General features: G+C 42.3%; 1 protein-coding gene across 2 annotated transcripts; it reads right to left on the bottom strand.

The window, feature by feature from the left end:
• Positions 1-3037: 3037 nt before the first annotated feature.
• LOC139408635 (L-lactate dehydrogenase B-A chain-like) lies at positions 3038-14372 on the bottom strand. Of its 2 annotated transcripts, none has more exons than XM_071152783.1 (8): positions 14303-14372; positions 11122-11258; positions 10373-10490; positions 9952-10125; positions 9301-9474; positions 6672-6789; positions 5322-5445; positions 3038-5128 (listed from the first exon to the last, which is right to left on the bottom strand). In XM_071152783.1, exons 2-8 carry the CDS (start codon positions 11248-11250, stop codon positions 4961-4963), a joined length of 1005 nt encoding a protein of 334 aa, XP_071008884.1. In that variant the 5' UTR covers positions 11251-11258; positions 14303-14372; the 3' UTR covers positions 3038-4960. The 2 variants fall into 2 exon arrangements, with proteins under 2 accessions (XP_071008884.1, XP_071008874.1); XM_071152773.1 differs by lacking the exon at positions 14303-14372 and adding an exon at positions 11811-11964 and having other exon boundaries at positions 3622-5128.
• Between the last annotated feature and the right edge of the window lie 307 nt (positions 14373-14679).

Genomic DNA, 14679 nt, shown 5'->3' with positions numbered 1-14679 from the left:
CGACTTGTACGGTCGTGGCCAAAAGTTTTGAGAATGACACAAATATTAATTTCCACAGTTTGCTGCTTCAGTGTCTTTAGATATTTTTGTCAGATGTTACTATGGAATATTGAAGTATAATTACAAGCATTTCATAAGTGTCAAAGGCTTTTATTGACAATTACATGAAGTTGATGCAAAGAGTCAATATTTGCAGTGTTGAACCATCTTTTTCAAGACTTCTGCAATCCGACCTGGCATGCTGTCAATTAACTTCTGGGCCACATCCTGACTGATGGCAGCCCATTCTTGCATAATCAATGCTTGGAGTTTGTCAGAATTTGTGGGGTTTTGTTTGTCCACCCGCCTCTTGAGGATTGACCACAAGTTCTCAATGGGATTAAGGTCTGGTGAGTTTCCTGGCCACGGACCCAAAATATCAATGTTTTGTTCCCCGAGCCACTTATCACTTTTGCCTTATGACAAGGTGCTCCATCATGCTGGAAAAGGCATTGTTCGTCACCAAACTGTTCCTGGATGGTTGGGAGAAGTTGCTCTCGGAGGATGTGTTGGTACCAGCCTTTATTCATGGCTGTGTTCTTAGGCAAAATTGTGAGTGAGTCCACTCCCTTGGCTGAGAAGCAACCCCACACATAAATGGTCTCAGGATGCTTTACTGTTGGCATGACACAGGACTGATGGTAGCGCTCACCTGGTCTTCTCCGGACAAGCTTTTTTCCGGATGCCCCAAACAATCGGAAAGGGGATTCATCAGAGAAAATGACTGTTCCCCAGTCCTCAGCAGTCCAATCACTGTACATTTTGCAGAATATCAGTCTGTCCCTGATGTTTTTCCTGGAGAGAAGTGGCTTCTTCGCTGCCCTTCTTGACACCAGGCCATCCCCCAAAAGTCTTCGCCTCACTGTGCATGCAGATGCACTCACACCTGCCTGCTGCCATTCCTAAGCAAGCTCTGTACTGGTGGTGCCCCGATCCCGCAGCTGAATCAAATTTAGGAGACGGTTCTGGTGCTTGCTGGACTTTCTTGGGTGCCCTGAAGCCTTCTTCTCAACAATTGAACCGCTCTCCTTGAAGTTCCTGATGATCTGATAAATGGTCGATTTAGGTGCAATATCCTTGCCTGTGAAGCCCTTTTTGTGCAACGCAATGATGACGGCACGTTTCCTTGCAGGTAACCATGGTTGACAGTGGAAGAACAATGATTCCAAGCACCACCCTCCTTTTGAAGCTTCCAGTCTGTTATTCTAACTCAATCAGCATGACAGAGTGATCTTCAGCCTTGTCCTCGTCAACACTCACACTTGTGTTAACGAGATAATAACTGACATGATGTCAGCTTGTCCTTTTGTGGCAGGGCTGAAATGCAGTGGAAATGTTTTGTTGGGATTCAGTTCATTTGCATGGCAAAGAGGGACTTTGCAATTAATTGCAATTCATCTGATCACTCTTCATAACATTCTGGAGTATATGCAAATTGCCATTATACAAACTGAGGCAGCAGACTTTGTGAAAATTAATATTTGTGTCATTCTCAAAACTTTTGGCCATGACTGTAGATGCAAATACCATATTTAGTAGAGAGCAATTGAAGAAAGACATCATATAGAAATTAAAGTAAGTAAACTATTTGCCTAAATATAGGGATAATGATGTGCTTTGATATACTGTATCGGAGAACTCTTCGAGGCTTAATGCATTATTGAATGTTATTTTCATTAATAACCGGTGGTTGAAAGTGTAACAAATGGCATGATTATTCTAATTCTCATTTTGTAGGAACATGTACCCTTTTACGCATGTATATTGGTTTGCTAGGGTGCTTTTACAGTAGCATACAAATATTTTCCTCAAAATACATAATGATATAAAGACATTCTATTGTTAGTTCCGACCTCAACGACTCTTTTGCTCCCCCTACTCTTGGTTACATTAATGTCTCATCCTTGGAGCGCGCCCCAGGTAACCACATTTTACGCGCATTCTACAGAAAAACTATCATTGTGGTTTATTAAAAGTGCATTGAATAGAAGTTACAATAACATCTATTGTCTGTACTTAGTTTCAGCGGATAAACTGGACTCCTTGGGCGATACTGTACGCGCGTAAAAAAAAAAGCGCGCGTAAAAAAGAGCTCTCTCTTTTTAAGCATAAAGTGATTGTGTAACGTCTACGGTTGTCCTTATAGTTAGGAAATACAATTGTGTGCATGTGTTCCAATAAGTAGTATGTAGTGGCCTTGTGGTTAGTGTCCGCCCTGAGATTGGTATGATTTAGCAAAGGGATCGAACTCCCAAAGACTGTAAAAGTGGGACCCAATGCCTCTCTGCTTGGCATTAAGGAGAAAGATTGCTGGTTAGGCCCTGCGATAGATTAGCGTCCTCTTCAGGGTCAAGATGCGTCGCGCTACAGAAACAGGAGATGAGCCGTTCCAGGCTCGTTTGTGCAAGGATAATTACATTATTGTTGCCAAATTTATAGAAATTAAAGGGATTTTGATAACTATGTGTAAAGAGTGGTCCACCAGTTGTATGAAAGGTTTAGCAAAAATATTTAAAAAGGACAGTCCATGTATGGGTCCCAATTTGATAGAGCGAGGACACCATCGTTTCATATCAGAGGGCAGAAAAGGCGACGCTTTACAATTAGGTGAGCAATGAGCATGATTCTCTCCCCGTTGTAGCGTCCTCCATACACATTTGTCCCATCATTTCAAATCAGCTGAATATGTGTGTAATGTATGTGTCTCTATACATTATATCGCTCGATATGAGTCGTGTGTGTGTGTTGTCTCTTTAGGGACCCGCAGTGAAAACACAGATTGGTCTCCGGTTGCATCAGCTCTCCTAAAACTTCTGTCATACATTTGTTTTCTTTCCGGTCAGGGAAAACTCAGATCTATATTTTCAAGACCAACCAATGTGGAAAACCAACTGTTGAACGATGATTTGTTAATGTGAGCATCTTTATATGTTCTGTTGATGCATCTAATACCAATTTGTTATTTTTGAGCTCATTGAATCAAATTGTATTCCATAACTTGCAGCAAATGTAATTTATTAAGAGAAATCATGTAATATAGAAATATTTGATAGTCCAATTGTATTGACACCGTCTTCCACTGGAGTCATTTTTAAAGGGGCTTCCCCTCAAAAGTAAACACTGACAGGTGATTAGAAGACGAAAAAAACATGTCTTAGGCTACTTACAGTAACTCTAGTGACACAGGACTGTCACGCCACCATAATTAACAGCAGTAACACCACTCTGAACACCATTCGGACCCACTTTACCTTAGTCACACGATGTTTACATTCTCCTCACTGTGAGAGGTTGCCACACTGATGTGGGATGACATGACAGACACGTTTCTACTGGCCAGACTGAGGGCACATGGTGTGTTGTTAGAACAAGTACTGTGACACTCCAGTACATAAGGCAATGTTTGACACCTGAGCATAAATGGAAAAAAAAACTGTTGCTGCACATAGTATATTGTGTTTGTACATGCATGTATGACATTTTCATGAAAATACAGAAATTATGCTTTAAATCTGAACCAAATCAATTGTTGATTAATAATGGTTTCAATCATTCTGAAAACAAAGATTGAGGACTTTGGAATGAACAACAATAAACACCTTTATTTTACACATCCAACATGATTAACAACCCTTAAATAACCCTTCACTTTAAAAAGGGAAAAATTACTGAAGCATTTGATGATCCCACATCTGAATGACACATGGTTTTTATATAGCCTAGCACTTTTCCATGTTTTTATGTAGCGTTTTTTCAGGGAAACAAAGACGCTTCAATCTGCACCTTTCCCAGTTAAGCAGCCATGTGCAAAGTGAGCCTAACACCTAATGCTCTTTACCATGAGACCAAACACCCAGATGCCAGGAAAGCTATGAAGATTACAAGTGTATAAGATAACAGCAGTGACACTGAAAGTGTATTTTTGGAACCTGTGTCATTTTTTAACTGTGTGGCTCAGTTGTTAAAGGGCAACTGCACGTCCTGATTATCTCTCGTTTTAGATTTGGTTCATTAGAAATGTTAGTCAAATAATTTAGCCAATTAGCTTCAGCCAGCTGGTGTGCGACTATGGCAAAATTGGATTCTCTTTGGATAGCCTATCTCCGGGGCTAGTTATGGACTGTCAAACAAATGACAATGTAAAATACCATATTTTCACGTTGAACACCGTTTAGTTTTCTCATCAAATGCTTTCAATACATGTCTATACATTTATTTAAATTATAATTAGTTTGAGGTTTTTAAGTCATTGACATTTTTAGCTATTGGAATTTTAACATATTGGCCCATGTGCATTGTGTAATTTACTAATGGTCCCTAACTAGACCAATATGGATATCCAAAGTAAACCCACATTTACCATAGGCATTAAGATTGGATCATTTGCAGCTTCACCTCCCAAATTGATGATTAATTGTGTGCTGCCAGCTGTGGGCAGGAATGAAACAAACCCAACCTTCATTTACGTTGTGATGCAGTCACGACCACAAGTCACAACATTTTGGACCAAAATTATCCCATTTACACTTTGTAGTAAATTTGCCACATAGGCAGTTTTATAAATGAGAAGTTGTTTTTTGGGGGCAGTTGCTCTTTAAGAGCGAGGCTAGCAATGCAAAAGCTGTGGGTTTAATTCCCACACAGATCAAAAACACATATTAGAACTATATGCAATCACTGTACTGTAAGTCGCTTTACATAAAAGCGTCCGTCTGCTAAGTGGCATATGTTGAGTAATAGGTGATAAGGAGAGTTGGGGCTATGTCCCAATTATCTCTCCTTTCTCCCAAAGTGTGCACTTGATTTTAGATTTGTGGGAAGTAGTGAACGAATGCACACTAAAAGGAGAGAGGAGATATTATTGGGACACACCCTAGGGGTTGAGTGGAATGTGGCGCCCCTTGGTGTTCTGTTAGCGTTGCTACACGTCAGTCAGGTCCTTCTGGATGTCCCACAGTGTGTCAGCACTCTGTTTTATCTGGCCGATCTCGTCGTCCGTCAGGGTCATGTTGACCACGCTGGCCACGCCCCCAGCATTCAGCACGCACGGCAGGCTCAAGTAGACCTCGTCATCAATCCCGTACATGCCCTGTCGAGCAACGGCATCATCTCCTTGAGTTTTGTGCATAGGTGTGTACATGTTTATATGCCTGTTTGTTTATCTGTTACATATCTGTTGTGTAAGCATTTACATACAACAGACTGTGCGTTGTCAAGGAAGTGGTGTGAGAAGGCACACGGCCAAGTGTGCATACAGTACGTGTATGGAGTGTGTCTCTCACCTTCACCATTGTGGAGACAGGGTGGATCCTGCTCATGTTCCTGATGAGGCTCTCAGTGAGGTCAGCTACACTCAGGCCAATGGCCCAGTTAGTATAGCCCTTCAACTTGATCACCTCATAGGCACTGGAACACACAATTAAATTTTTTTTATTTGAGTAGCTTTGAGGTTTGAGAAGCGTGCCAGTAACCAGACGGTTGCCAGTTCAAATCCCAGGGCTGACAGGGGAAAATCTTGTGGAAGTGATCAGACTGCAGTTGTGCCCTTGGGCTCAATATATTCAGGACTCCATTACAGTGAGAGAGAGCCAAACTACAGGTATGAGAATGACTCAAATACACTGAGAAAAAAGGGTTCCAAAAGGGTTCTTCAGCTGTCCGCACAGTATAATTTGTTTTGGTTCCAGGTAAAATTCCATGTAGAACCCTCTGTGGAAAGGGTTATACATGGAACCCAAAACGGTTATACTTGGTGCCAAAAGGGTTTTACCTGGAACAAACAAGGGTTCTTCAAAGGGTTCTCCTATGGCAGCGTTCCCCAAACTCGGTTCTGCGGACCCCAATGGGTGCATGTTCTGGTTTTTGCCCTACCACTACACAGCTGATTCAAATGATGAACTCATCATCAAGCTTTGATTATTTGAAATCAGGTATGTAGTGCTGGGGCAAAAACTAAAACGTGTATCCCTTGTGGTCCCCAGGAGGACTGAGCTTGGGAAACCATGTCCTGATGACTCCTGGCTGTCCCCAGTCCACCTGGTTGTGCTGCTGCTCCAGTTTCAATTATTCTGCCTGCGGCTATGGAACCCTGACCTGTTTACCGGACGTGCTACCTTGTCCCAGACCTGCTGTTTTCGACTCTCCCTCTACCGCACCTGCTGTCTCAAACCTCTGAATGCTTGGCTATGAAAATCCAACTGACATTTACTCTTGAGGTACTGACCTGTTGCACCTTCTACAACCACTGTGATTATTATTTGACCCTGCTGGTCATCTCTGAACATCTTGAAGAACAATCTGGCCTTAATGGCCATGTACTCTTATAATCTCCACCCGGCACAGCCAGAATAGGACTGGCCACCCTTCAGATCCTGGATCCTCTCTATGATTCTTCTAGGGAGTTTGTCCTAGCCACTGTGCATTGCTTGCTCTCTGGGGTTTTAGGCTGGGTTTCTGTATAGCACTTTGAGACATCTGCTGATGTAAAAAGGGCTTTATAAATACATTTGATTTGTCCTATGGGGACAGCCAAAGAACCCTTTTAGGTTCTAGATTACACTCTTAGGGGGAAAAAGTTTTTACAACAAAAGTAGAGGTAATAGTTTGTGTTGGTACGGTGCTGTGTACATTACCTGTCAACCACCTGTTTGTGAGTCTCCTTCCAGTTCTCCTGGTCAGCATCAGTACCGATGTCAGGGTTCAGTGTCTGCAGGTTGACACCTGCTACGTTAGTGCCGCTCCACACAGGGACTGGAACACACACCCACACACACACTTAACCTTATTACCCGTTATCTCCTTTAAAGGCCCAGTGCAGTCCAAAAAACGTGATCCTGTGTTTTATATATATTTCCACACTGAGGTTGGAATAATACTGTGAAATTGTGAGAATGATGATAATGCCCTTTTAGTGTAAGAGCTGTTTGAAAAGACCACCTGACATTTCAGCCTGTTTTGGTGGGAGTGAGTTTTGGCCTGCCTAGTGACATCACCAGGCGGTAAATTAGTTAATAGACCAGTAAGAAACCTCTGCCCATAACAGCTAGTTTTCCCCTCCCACTCACAGACAGTCCTAGAAAATTATTGCTAAGAAGCTATTTTGGACCATTTTAATTAAAAACAATTACAGAAAAGGTACTTAATTGATACCCAGAAATGATTTGATATTGAGATAAAAAAAATAGCTGCATTGGACCTGTAGGACCCAGACAGCCCAGATTAACAGATCTCTGTCCCTCACCTTTATCACAGTAACCCTCAAGAATGGGGGGCTACTTATAGTCTAAGAATTCAGTACACATTTGAATGGAATACATACGTTTTCAGACTTCCTGAGTGTGTATTCGTTAACACTTTTTTGGTTACTACATGATTCCATGTGTGTTATTTCATACTTTTGATGTCTTCACTATTATTCTACAATGTAGAAAATAGTAAAAAATAAAGAAAAACCTTGGAAAGAGTAGGTGTCCAAACCTTTGACTGGTACTGTACGTATGTTTGTGTTTATGGTTAATAATTAGGACAAATAAAATACAAAAAAAAAATATATATATATATATTTGAAATTCTTCAAAGTAGCCCCCCTTTGCCTTGATGACAGCTTAGCACACTCAACCAGCTTCATGAGGTAGTCACCTGGAACGCATTTCAATTAACAGGTGTGTCTTGTTAAGTTAATTTGTGGAATTTCTTTCCTTAATGCGTTTAAGCCAATCAGTTGTGTTGTGACAAGGTCGGGTGGTTTACAGAAGATAGCCATATTTGGTAAAATGGCAAGAACAGCTCAAATAAGCAAAGATAAACGACAGTCCATCATTACTTTAAACATGAAGGTCAGTCAATCCGGAAAATGACAAGTTTCTTCAAGTGCAGTCGCAAAAACCATCAAGCGCTATGATGAAACTGGCTCTCATGAGGACCGCCACAGGAAAATGAAATACCCAGAGTTACCTCTGCTGCAGAGGATAAGTTCATTAGAGTTACCAGCCTCAGAAATTGCAGCCCAAATAAATGCTTCACAGACTTCAAGTAACAGACATCTCAATATCAACTGTTCCGAGGAGACTGTGTGAATCAGGCCTTCATGGTCGAATTGCTGCAAAGAAACCACTAAAGAACACCAATAATAAGAAGCAACTTGCTTGGGCCAAGAAACAGGAGCAACGGTCATTAGACCGGTAGACAGCTGTCCTTTGGTCTGATGAGTCCAAATTTGAGATTTTGGTTCCAAACATCCGTGTCTTTGTGAGATGCAGAGTAGGTGAACGGATGATCTCCGCATGTGTGGTTCCCACCATGAAGCATTGAGGAGGTGGTGTGATGGTGCTTTGCTGGTGACACTCTCAGTGATTTATTTAGAATTCAAGGCACACTTAACCAGCATGGCTACCACAGCATTCTGCAGTGACACGCCATTCCATCTGGTTTGCACTTAGTGGGACTGTCATTTGTTCTTTAACAGGACCATGACCCAAGACACCTCCAGGCTGTGTAAGGGTTATTTGACCAAGAAGGAGAGTGATGGAGTGCTGCATCAGATGACCTGGCCTCCACAATCACCAGACCTCAACCCAATTGAGATGTTTTGGGATGAGTTGGACTGCAGAGTGAAGGAAAAGCACCCAACAAGTGCTCAGCATATGTGGGAACTCCTTCAACTGTTGGAAAAGCATTTCAGGTGAAGCTGGTCGAGAGAATGCCAAGTGTCAAAGGGTGACTACTTTGAAGAATCAAAATATATATATATTTTAAATTTTACCCCCTTTTCTCCCCAATTTCGTGGTATCCAATTGTTAGTATCTTGTCTCATCGCTACAACTCCCGTACGGGCTCGGGAGAGATGAAGGTCGAAAGCCATGCGTCCTCCAAAACACAACCCAACCAAGCCGCACTGCTTCCTAACACAGCGCACAACCAACCCGGAAGCCAGCCGCACCAATGTGTCGGAGGAAACACCGTGCACCTGGCGACCTGGTTAGCGCGCACTCCCTAACCCGGACGACGCTAGGCCAATTGTGCGTCGCCCCATGGACCTCCCGGTCACCGCCGGCTGCTACAGAGCCTGGGCACGAACCCAGAATCTCTGGTAGCACAGCTCTAGACCACTGCGCCACCCAGCTGTTTAACACTTTTTTGATCTTCACATGATTTAATGTGTTATGTCATAGTTTTGATGTCTTCACTACTATTCTACAATGTAGAAGTACCCGTCAAAGCTTTTGACTGGTACTGTACGTATGCACGCACGCACTCACTCACCACTGGTGTCTCCGTGTTCTCCCAGGATCCATCCGTTGAAGCTGGTAGCATGGATGCCCAGTTTTTCGGCCATCAGGTAACGGAAACGGGCAGAGTCCAGGTTGGTGCCGCTGCCGATGACACGGTGCTTGGGCAGGCCGCTCAACTTCCAGGTCACGTAGGTCAGCACATCAACTACAGCCAGGGAGAGATTTCTGGGGTTAGACTTCCATAACAAGTCATTGGATGAACACTACTGTATCTGGTGTGTGAGTTTGTATCTGTGTTAGTGTGTATCTACGTGTGTGTAACTGGGATGTGTAAGCGTTTGCAGTAAGTGTGTGTAGGTACTACAGTATATGTAGGTGTGAGTGTCTGCAGAGCCATATATTTACATATCTAAATAAATGGCTCTGAGTCTATGGTGTATGTGTGTGAGAGTGTACTTGGTGTGTGTATATTTAGGTGTGTATGTACCAGTGAAGGCTGGTGGGAGGAGCTATAGGAGGACGGGCTCATTGTAATGGCTGGAATGGAATGGAGCCAAACATGGTTTCCATATGTTTTATACCGTTCCATTAATTCCATTCCAGCCATTACAATGAGCCCATCCTCTTATAGCTCCTCCTACCAGCCTCCACTAGTATATACAGTATGCATATGTGAGTGTACCTGGGTTGGAGACCACGATGATGATGCACTTGGGGGAGTGTTTTATGATCTGAGGGATGATGTGTTTGAAGATGTTGACGTTCCTCTGAACCAGGTTCAACCTGCTCTCTCCCTCCTGCTGACGAACGCCTGCAGTTACCACGACGATACGAGAGTTCGCCGTCACAGAGTAGTCTGACCGTGGGAGAATATCAAATCAATGAGAGTACTGTATATCATTTGTGTCTAGTATTTCTTTCAATAATTTGTCATATCATTAATAGAATGCATTCATACATTTCCCTTTCACCCTTTTCCCATCCCCCCTTCATAGACTTCCCCTCTCAGTGAGAGTACTTAATTTAACACACAGACATTTGACATGCAGATTGTGTCCATCTTGGTTTTATGGTTTCCTGGTGCCCAATTGCTACACACTCACCTTTGCTGGCGACTATCTTGGGCGTTTTGAGGAAGAGGCTGCCATGCTGCAGATCCATCATCTCTCCCTTCAACTTGTCCTCCATCACATCCACCAAGGCCAGCTCATCAGCCAGCTCCTGGAGAGAGAGAGAAAGAGAGGGGGGGGGGGGTAAGATGTGATGAATGTACAATGACTGTGCAGTTATTCTTTCCACCTTGACTTCACCATGATGGGCATTTGGAGAATAAAACTATATTTCAACCATTGACCCATAATGTCTTTGCGTGACTTCAAAAATAAGATACTCCTAAAACTCATTGGCCACATTGCTGCAGCTGTCATCCCGAGAAATAATTATGTTGGTAAAACTGCCTAGGAATAACACCCTCTTCATAACAGATTATAAACACAATTATAATCCCTTCTGAGCTAATATCAGTCTAAGCAATGGTAGTCAATTACACATATTCTGCATGTGCATGTCTAAAAACCTGTTTTATAGTTTAGCAACAAAGTACTGAACATTATAATAACACTGTAATAAGGAGGGAATGGATGGACGTGTAGTATTGAGAGAAGATCAGTAGGCAGAGAGTAAGCTTGGCCTGAGACATGACAGTAGACTCCTATGGCATCTAAGGAGTCTACAGCCATGTCTCAGAGTAAAGAGTAATCCAGTGTCAATGCAGTAGACTAAACACCATAATACTGTAGCTCTAGGGGGTAGTAATCTGACAGGAGTATAAACACAGCAGGTCTGGTCTTACCCTGAGCAGGATACTGACAGCACAGGCCATGCCGACCTGGCCGACCCCCACCACTGTCACCTTGTTCCTGGCAGGCTCAGGTGTCCCACTGAACAGGGGAGTGATGAGCTTCTGAAGGATAGAGGCCATGTTCAATGCTATGAAGAGAGAAAGGGGAAAGAGGTGGAGAAACAGAAGTGGTCTTTCACATGTCCAAAAACATACGACAAAATGGTAATGTGTTTGCTTTCCTTTTCCTCTGTAGCTTCGTTGGTAGATCGTGGCTCTTGCAACGCCAGGATAGTAGGTTAGAGTCCTGGGACCAACCATACGTCATTTTTTTTAAATGTATGCTAGGATGAATGTAAGTCTCTTTGGATAAATGGCATACATTATAAACCCTATCAACCAAGCTGGCCAAACACGTTGGTCGACCTTGGTAGGGTGAATGTAGGTTTCACTAAATAAGTAATGCATTCATGAAAAACAGCCTGCGTTGCTTTAAAACGGCAGGCTGGCAGCACTGCACGGAGATTACGGATGAAGGTTAAATACATTTGATTCTACAGCTCGTAGTCCTATGTGACTTTCACCTCCTACACCCATTTCTTACACACACACACACCTGAGCCCCAACCCTTATAACCGAGCAGAGCTGATCCTAGCAGGACACCCTGAACTTCCCCAGGTATAATACAACAAATACTTGCTTTGTTTGACGATGCTCCGAGCTGCGAGGTATAAATACCACCATGTAATCAACATGTCAGACTAGACGAGAGCTACGGTGCCTTCCCCCTGCACCCACAACACCTCACACAACGGCTGTATCCAAATCCAGACAGGGCAGGTGTGAGGAATCAGATAGGTGAGCTGCAGCACTGCAATCAGTGCATGTGACACAGGCCTAAATTGAGGGTGCACTACAAAAAGCGCCACAGTGACAGCACAGAGCTCTACTGTAGTTTGCTGCTGCTCTCCCTCTCCCCGCTGTGCTCCAACGGCTCTACTAATCGGATGCCAAATTTGACTGCAGACTGTTAAAAAGGAGTTATCCTGTAATCCTGTAATGTCACAGGCTCCATCTGGTGCATTTGTCCTGCTTCTCTGATGACTATAGACGATATGTATCCAGTATATGGGCAGTGCTAAACAAACGGGGATATATGCATAGCGCATAATGTGTTATGAAGGTTTTATTCCTAGACAGTGTTACCAAAATAATTATTTCCCGGGATGACAGCTGCAGCAATGTGGCCAAATTAGGAGTAACTTGTTTTTTAAATCATGCAAATACATTATGGATCAATGGTTGAAATAAAGCTTATTCCTCAAATGCCCATAATGGTGAGGTCAATGTGGAAATAATTAAGTACAGGGTGGTGCCGCAAAATTGTCAATCTATTACAAGTGAATGTTGAATGACATCGTCCTCCAGTCACGGCGTGCATAAATACATTGAGCGATAATGCGCTTGATCCTTATCCGCTTGGCAAGGTCATCCGTGTAGGCCAGGAACAATAGATTGTTTCCATTATAATATTTTGGATTACTAGAAAAACAAATATAATTGTCCATGCCGTAAAGATGATACTAGGCAGGCCAATACAATAGTCAGATGAATGAGAAGGGACGAACACAGTTAAATTTGCGCAATCCATAATCTCTTGGGCATGGCAGGTCGCCAACACATTCAATTTCAAATCAGTCCCACTTTCGCAAAGCAGACAGACAGTCGTTCCATCTTCGGTCAATCTGCTAAATAGACAATTTGGCCGAGGGTAGACGACATCGGAGATCAAAGTAGGGGATAAATTGGCAGAGACGCATAACTTTAAATAGATACCCAAAGAATATGACGAGGCGCGAGTACATATTTGAATCATAAACTTTATACACAATTTTAAGAGTATTTTATTTGGATAGGCTAGAAAATTCTAGAATGCGATGCGAATTTTATTTAGGCCTAACACAAATATTTCAACATCTCAGCCTATTTCATCTGGGTTTATAATAATTAGCTTTAGTCTATTAATAATCACCACAACTTTATAAAGCACGATACACTAATTGTCCATAACATGACATCCAAAACTAATTTGAAGGAAAACATCTTCAGTACACACATCCCTTTTCCTTGATAAAAAATTGCCCTCTGTCTCAGAGAATGTACCGCATGGGATTCTGGTTGCTCTTGTCAATACGTGACTGCCTTGTCCCAGGCGGAAGCTGTTGCCCAAGAGTAATGGATGCGACAATTAAGCAGTGCGGTAAAGTACTTAAGTAAAAAAATACTTTGAATTACTACTTAAACAGTTTTTTTGCAGAATCTGTATTTGACAACTTTTACTTCACTACATTCCTAAAGAAAATAGCGTACTTTTTACTCCATACATTTTCCCTGACAAACAAAAGTACTTGTTACTAGCATGTCAGGAAAATGGTCCAATTCATGCACTTATCAAGAGAACATCCCTGGTCATCCCTATTGCCTCTGTGGCACTCACTAAACACAAATGCTTGGTTTGTAAATTATGTCTAAGTGTTGGAGTGTGCCACTGGCTATCTGTAAAAAGAAAAAAAGGAAAATGGTGCCTTCTGGTTTAATATAGAGGATTTTAAATTATTTATACTTAAGTTTATTTTAGCAATTACATTTACTTGACACTTAAGTATATTTGAAACCAAATACTTTTGCTCAAGTATGATTTTACTGGGTGAATTTCACTTTACTCAAAAAGTTATATTAAAAAGGCATCTTTACTTTTACTCAAGTATGACAATTGGATACTTTTTCCACCACTGCAATTAAGTAGCCTTAAGATAGTTACACCTCACATACCTTGTGTACTGTGTTCAAAATTCAATGTTCCTGTTGCTTTTTACCAGTCCTTCTGTATTAGCTTTTTTCTTGCCAATCAATGACATGGCAAGACCTTAATCAGTATACCACGATTAATCAACCAATAGCCTAAATATCCAGGGTCAATAGGCGGATTGAAATTGCATCAGTGCATCATATAGGCTCAGGTAGCCCATGTACAAATGGGTATTGCACACCATCATCATTGGTTAATAGTGCATGCTTCACATACTTCGACACCCAAACATCAGACACTGGTTATTGGTATTGGACCCTCTCACCACTGCTCTTTCACTTGTTCCAAAATTCAAATTAAAGTATATTTACAGTAAGTCTTACCCTTGGCTTGTCGTCTTCTCTCCTAGTCCTCTCTCCTTGCCTGCTGCCTCCTGAGTGCAGGTAATCAACTCTAAGCCCTAAACTTCCATCCCCCACAGGAAGTGTACTGCCGCTAACGGGTGACCTGACATGTCAGCTGTTCATGTACTTCATCACCATAAGACACTCTTTCAAATACCAAAATGCTGTCACCTCATCTGTACTGATCTGAAAACCCACCCTAATGATGAACGCCCACCAGTTTTCACCTGTCAAGCCTTTTACAAATCAGTGCAGAGGAAGGAGTCAACGGATTTGTCTAGGGACTCATCTTTCTGAAGGATTCAATCCCCTCCTGGATCAAGATCCCAGTTGTCTAAGTTGTTTTGAGCAATTAA

Source organism: Oncorhynchus clarkii, chromosome 1, assembly GCF_045791955.1.
Source record: "Oncorhynchus clarkii lewisi isolate Uvic-CL-2024 chromosome 1, UVic_Ocla_1.0, whole genome shotgun sequence".
Lineage (NCBI taxonomy): Eukaryota > Metazoa > Chordata > Actinopteri > Salmoniformes > Salmonidae > Oncorhynchus > Oncorhynchus clarkii.
This window is presented reverse-complemented; position numbering and strand designations above follow the sequence as displayed.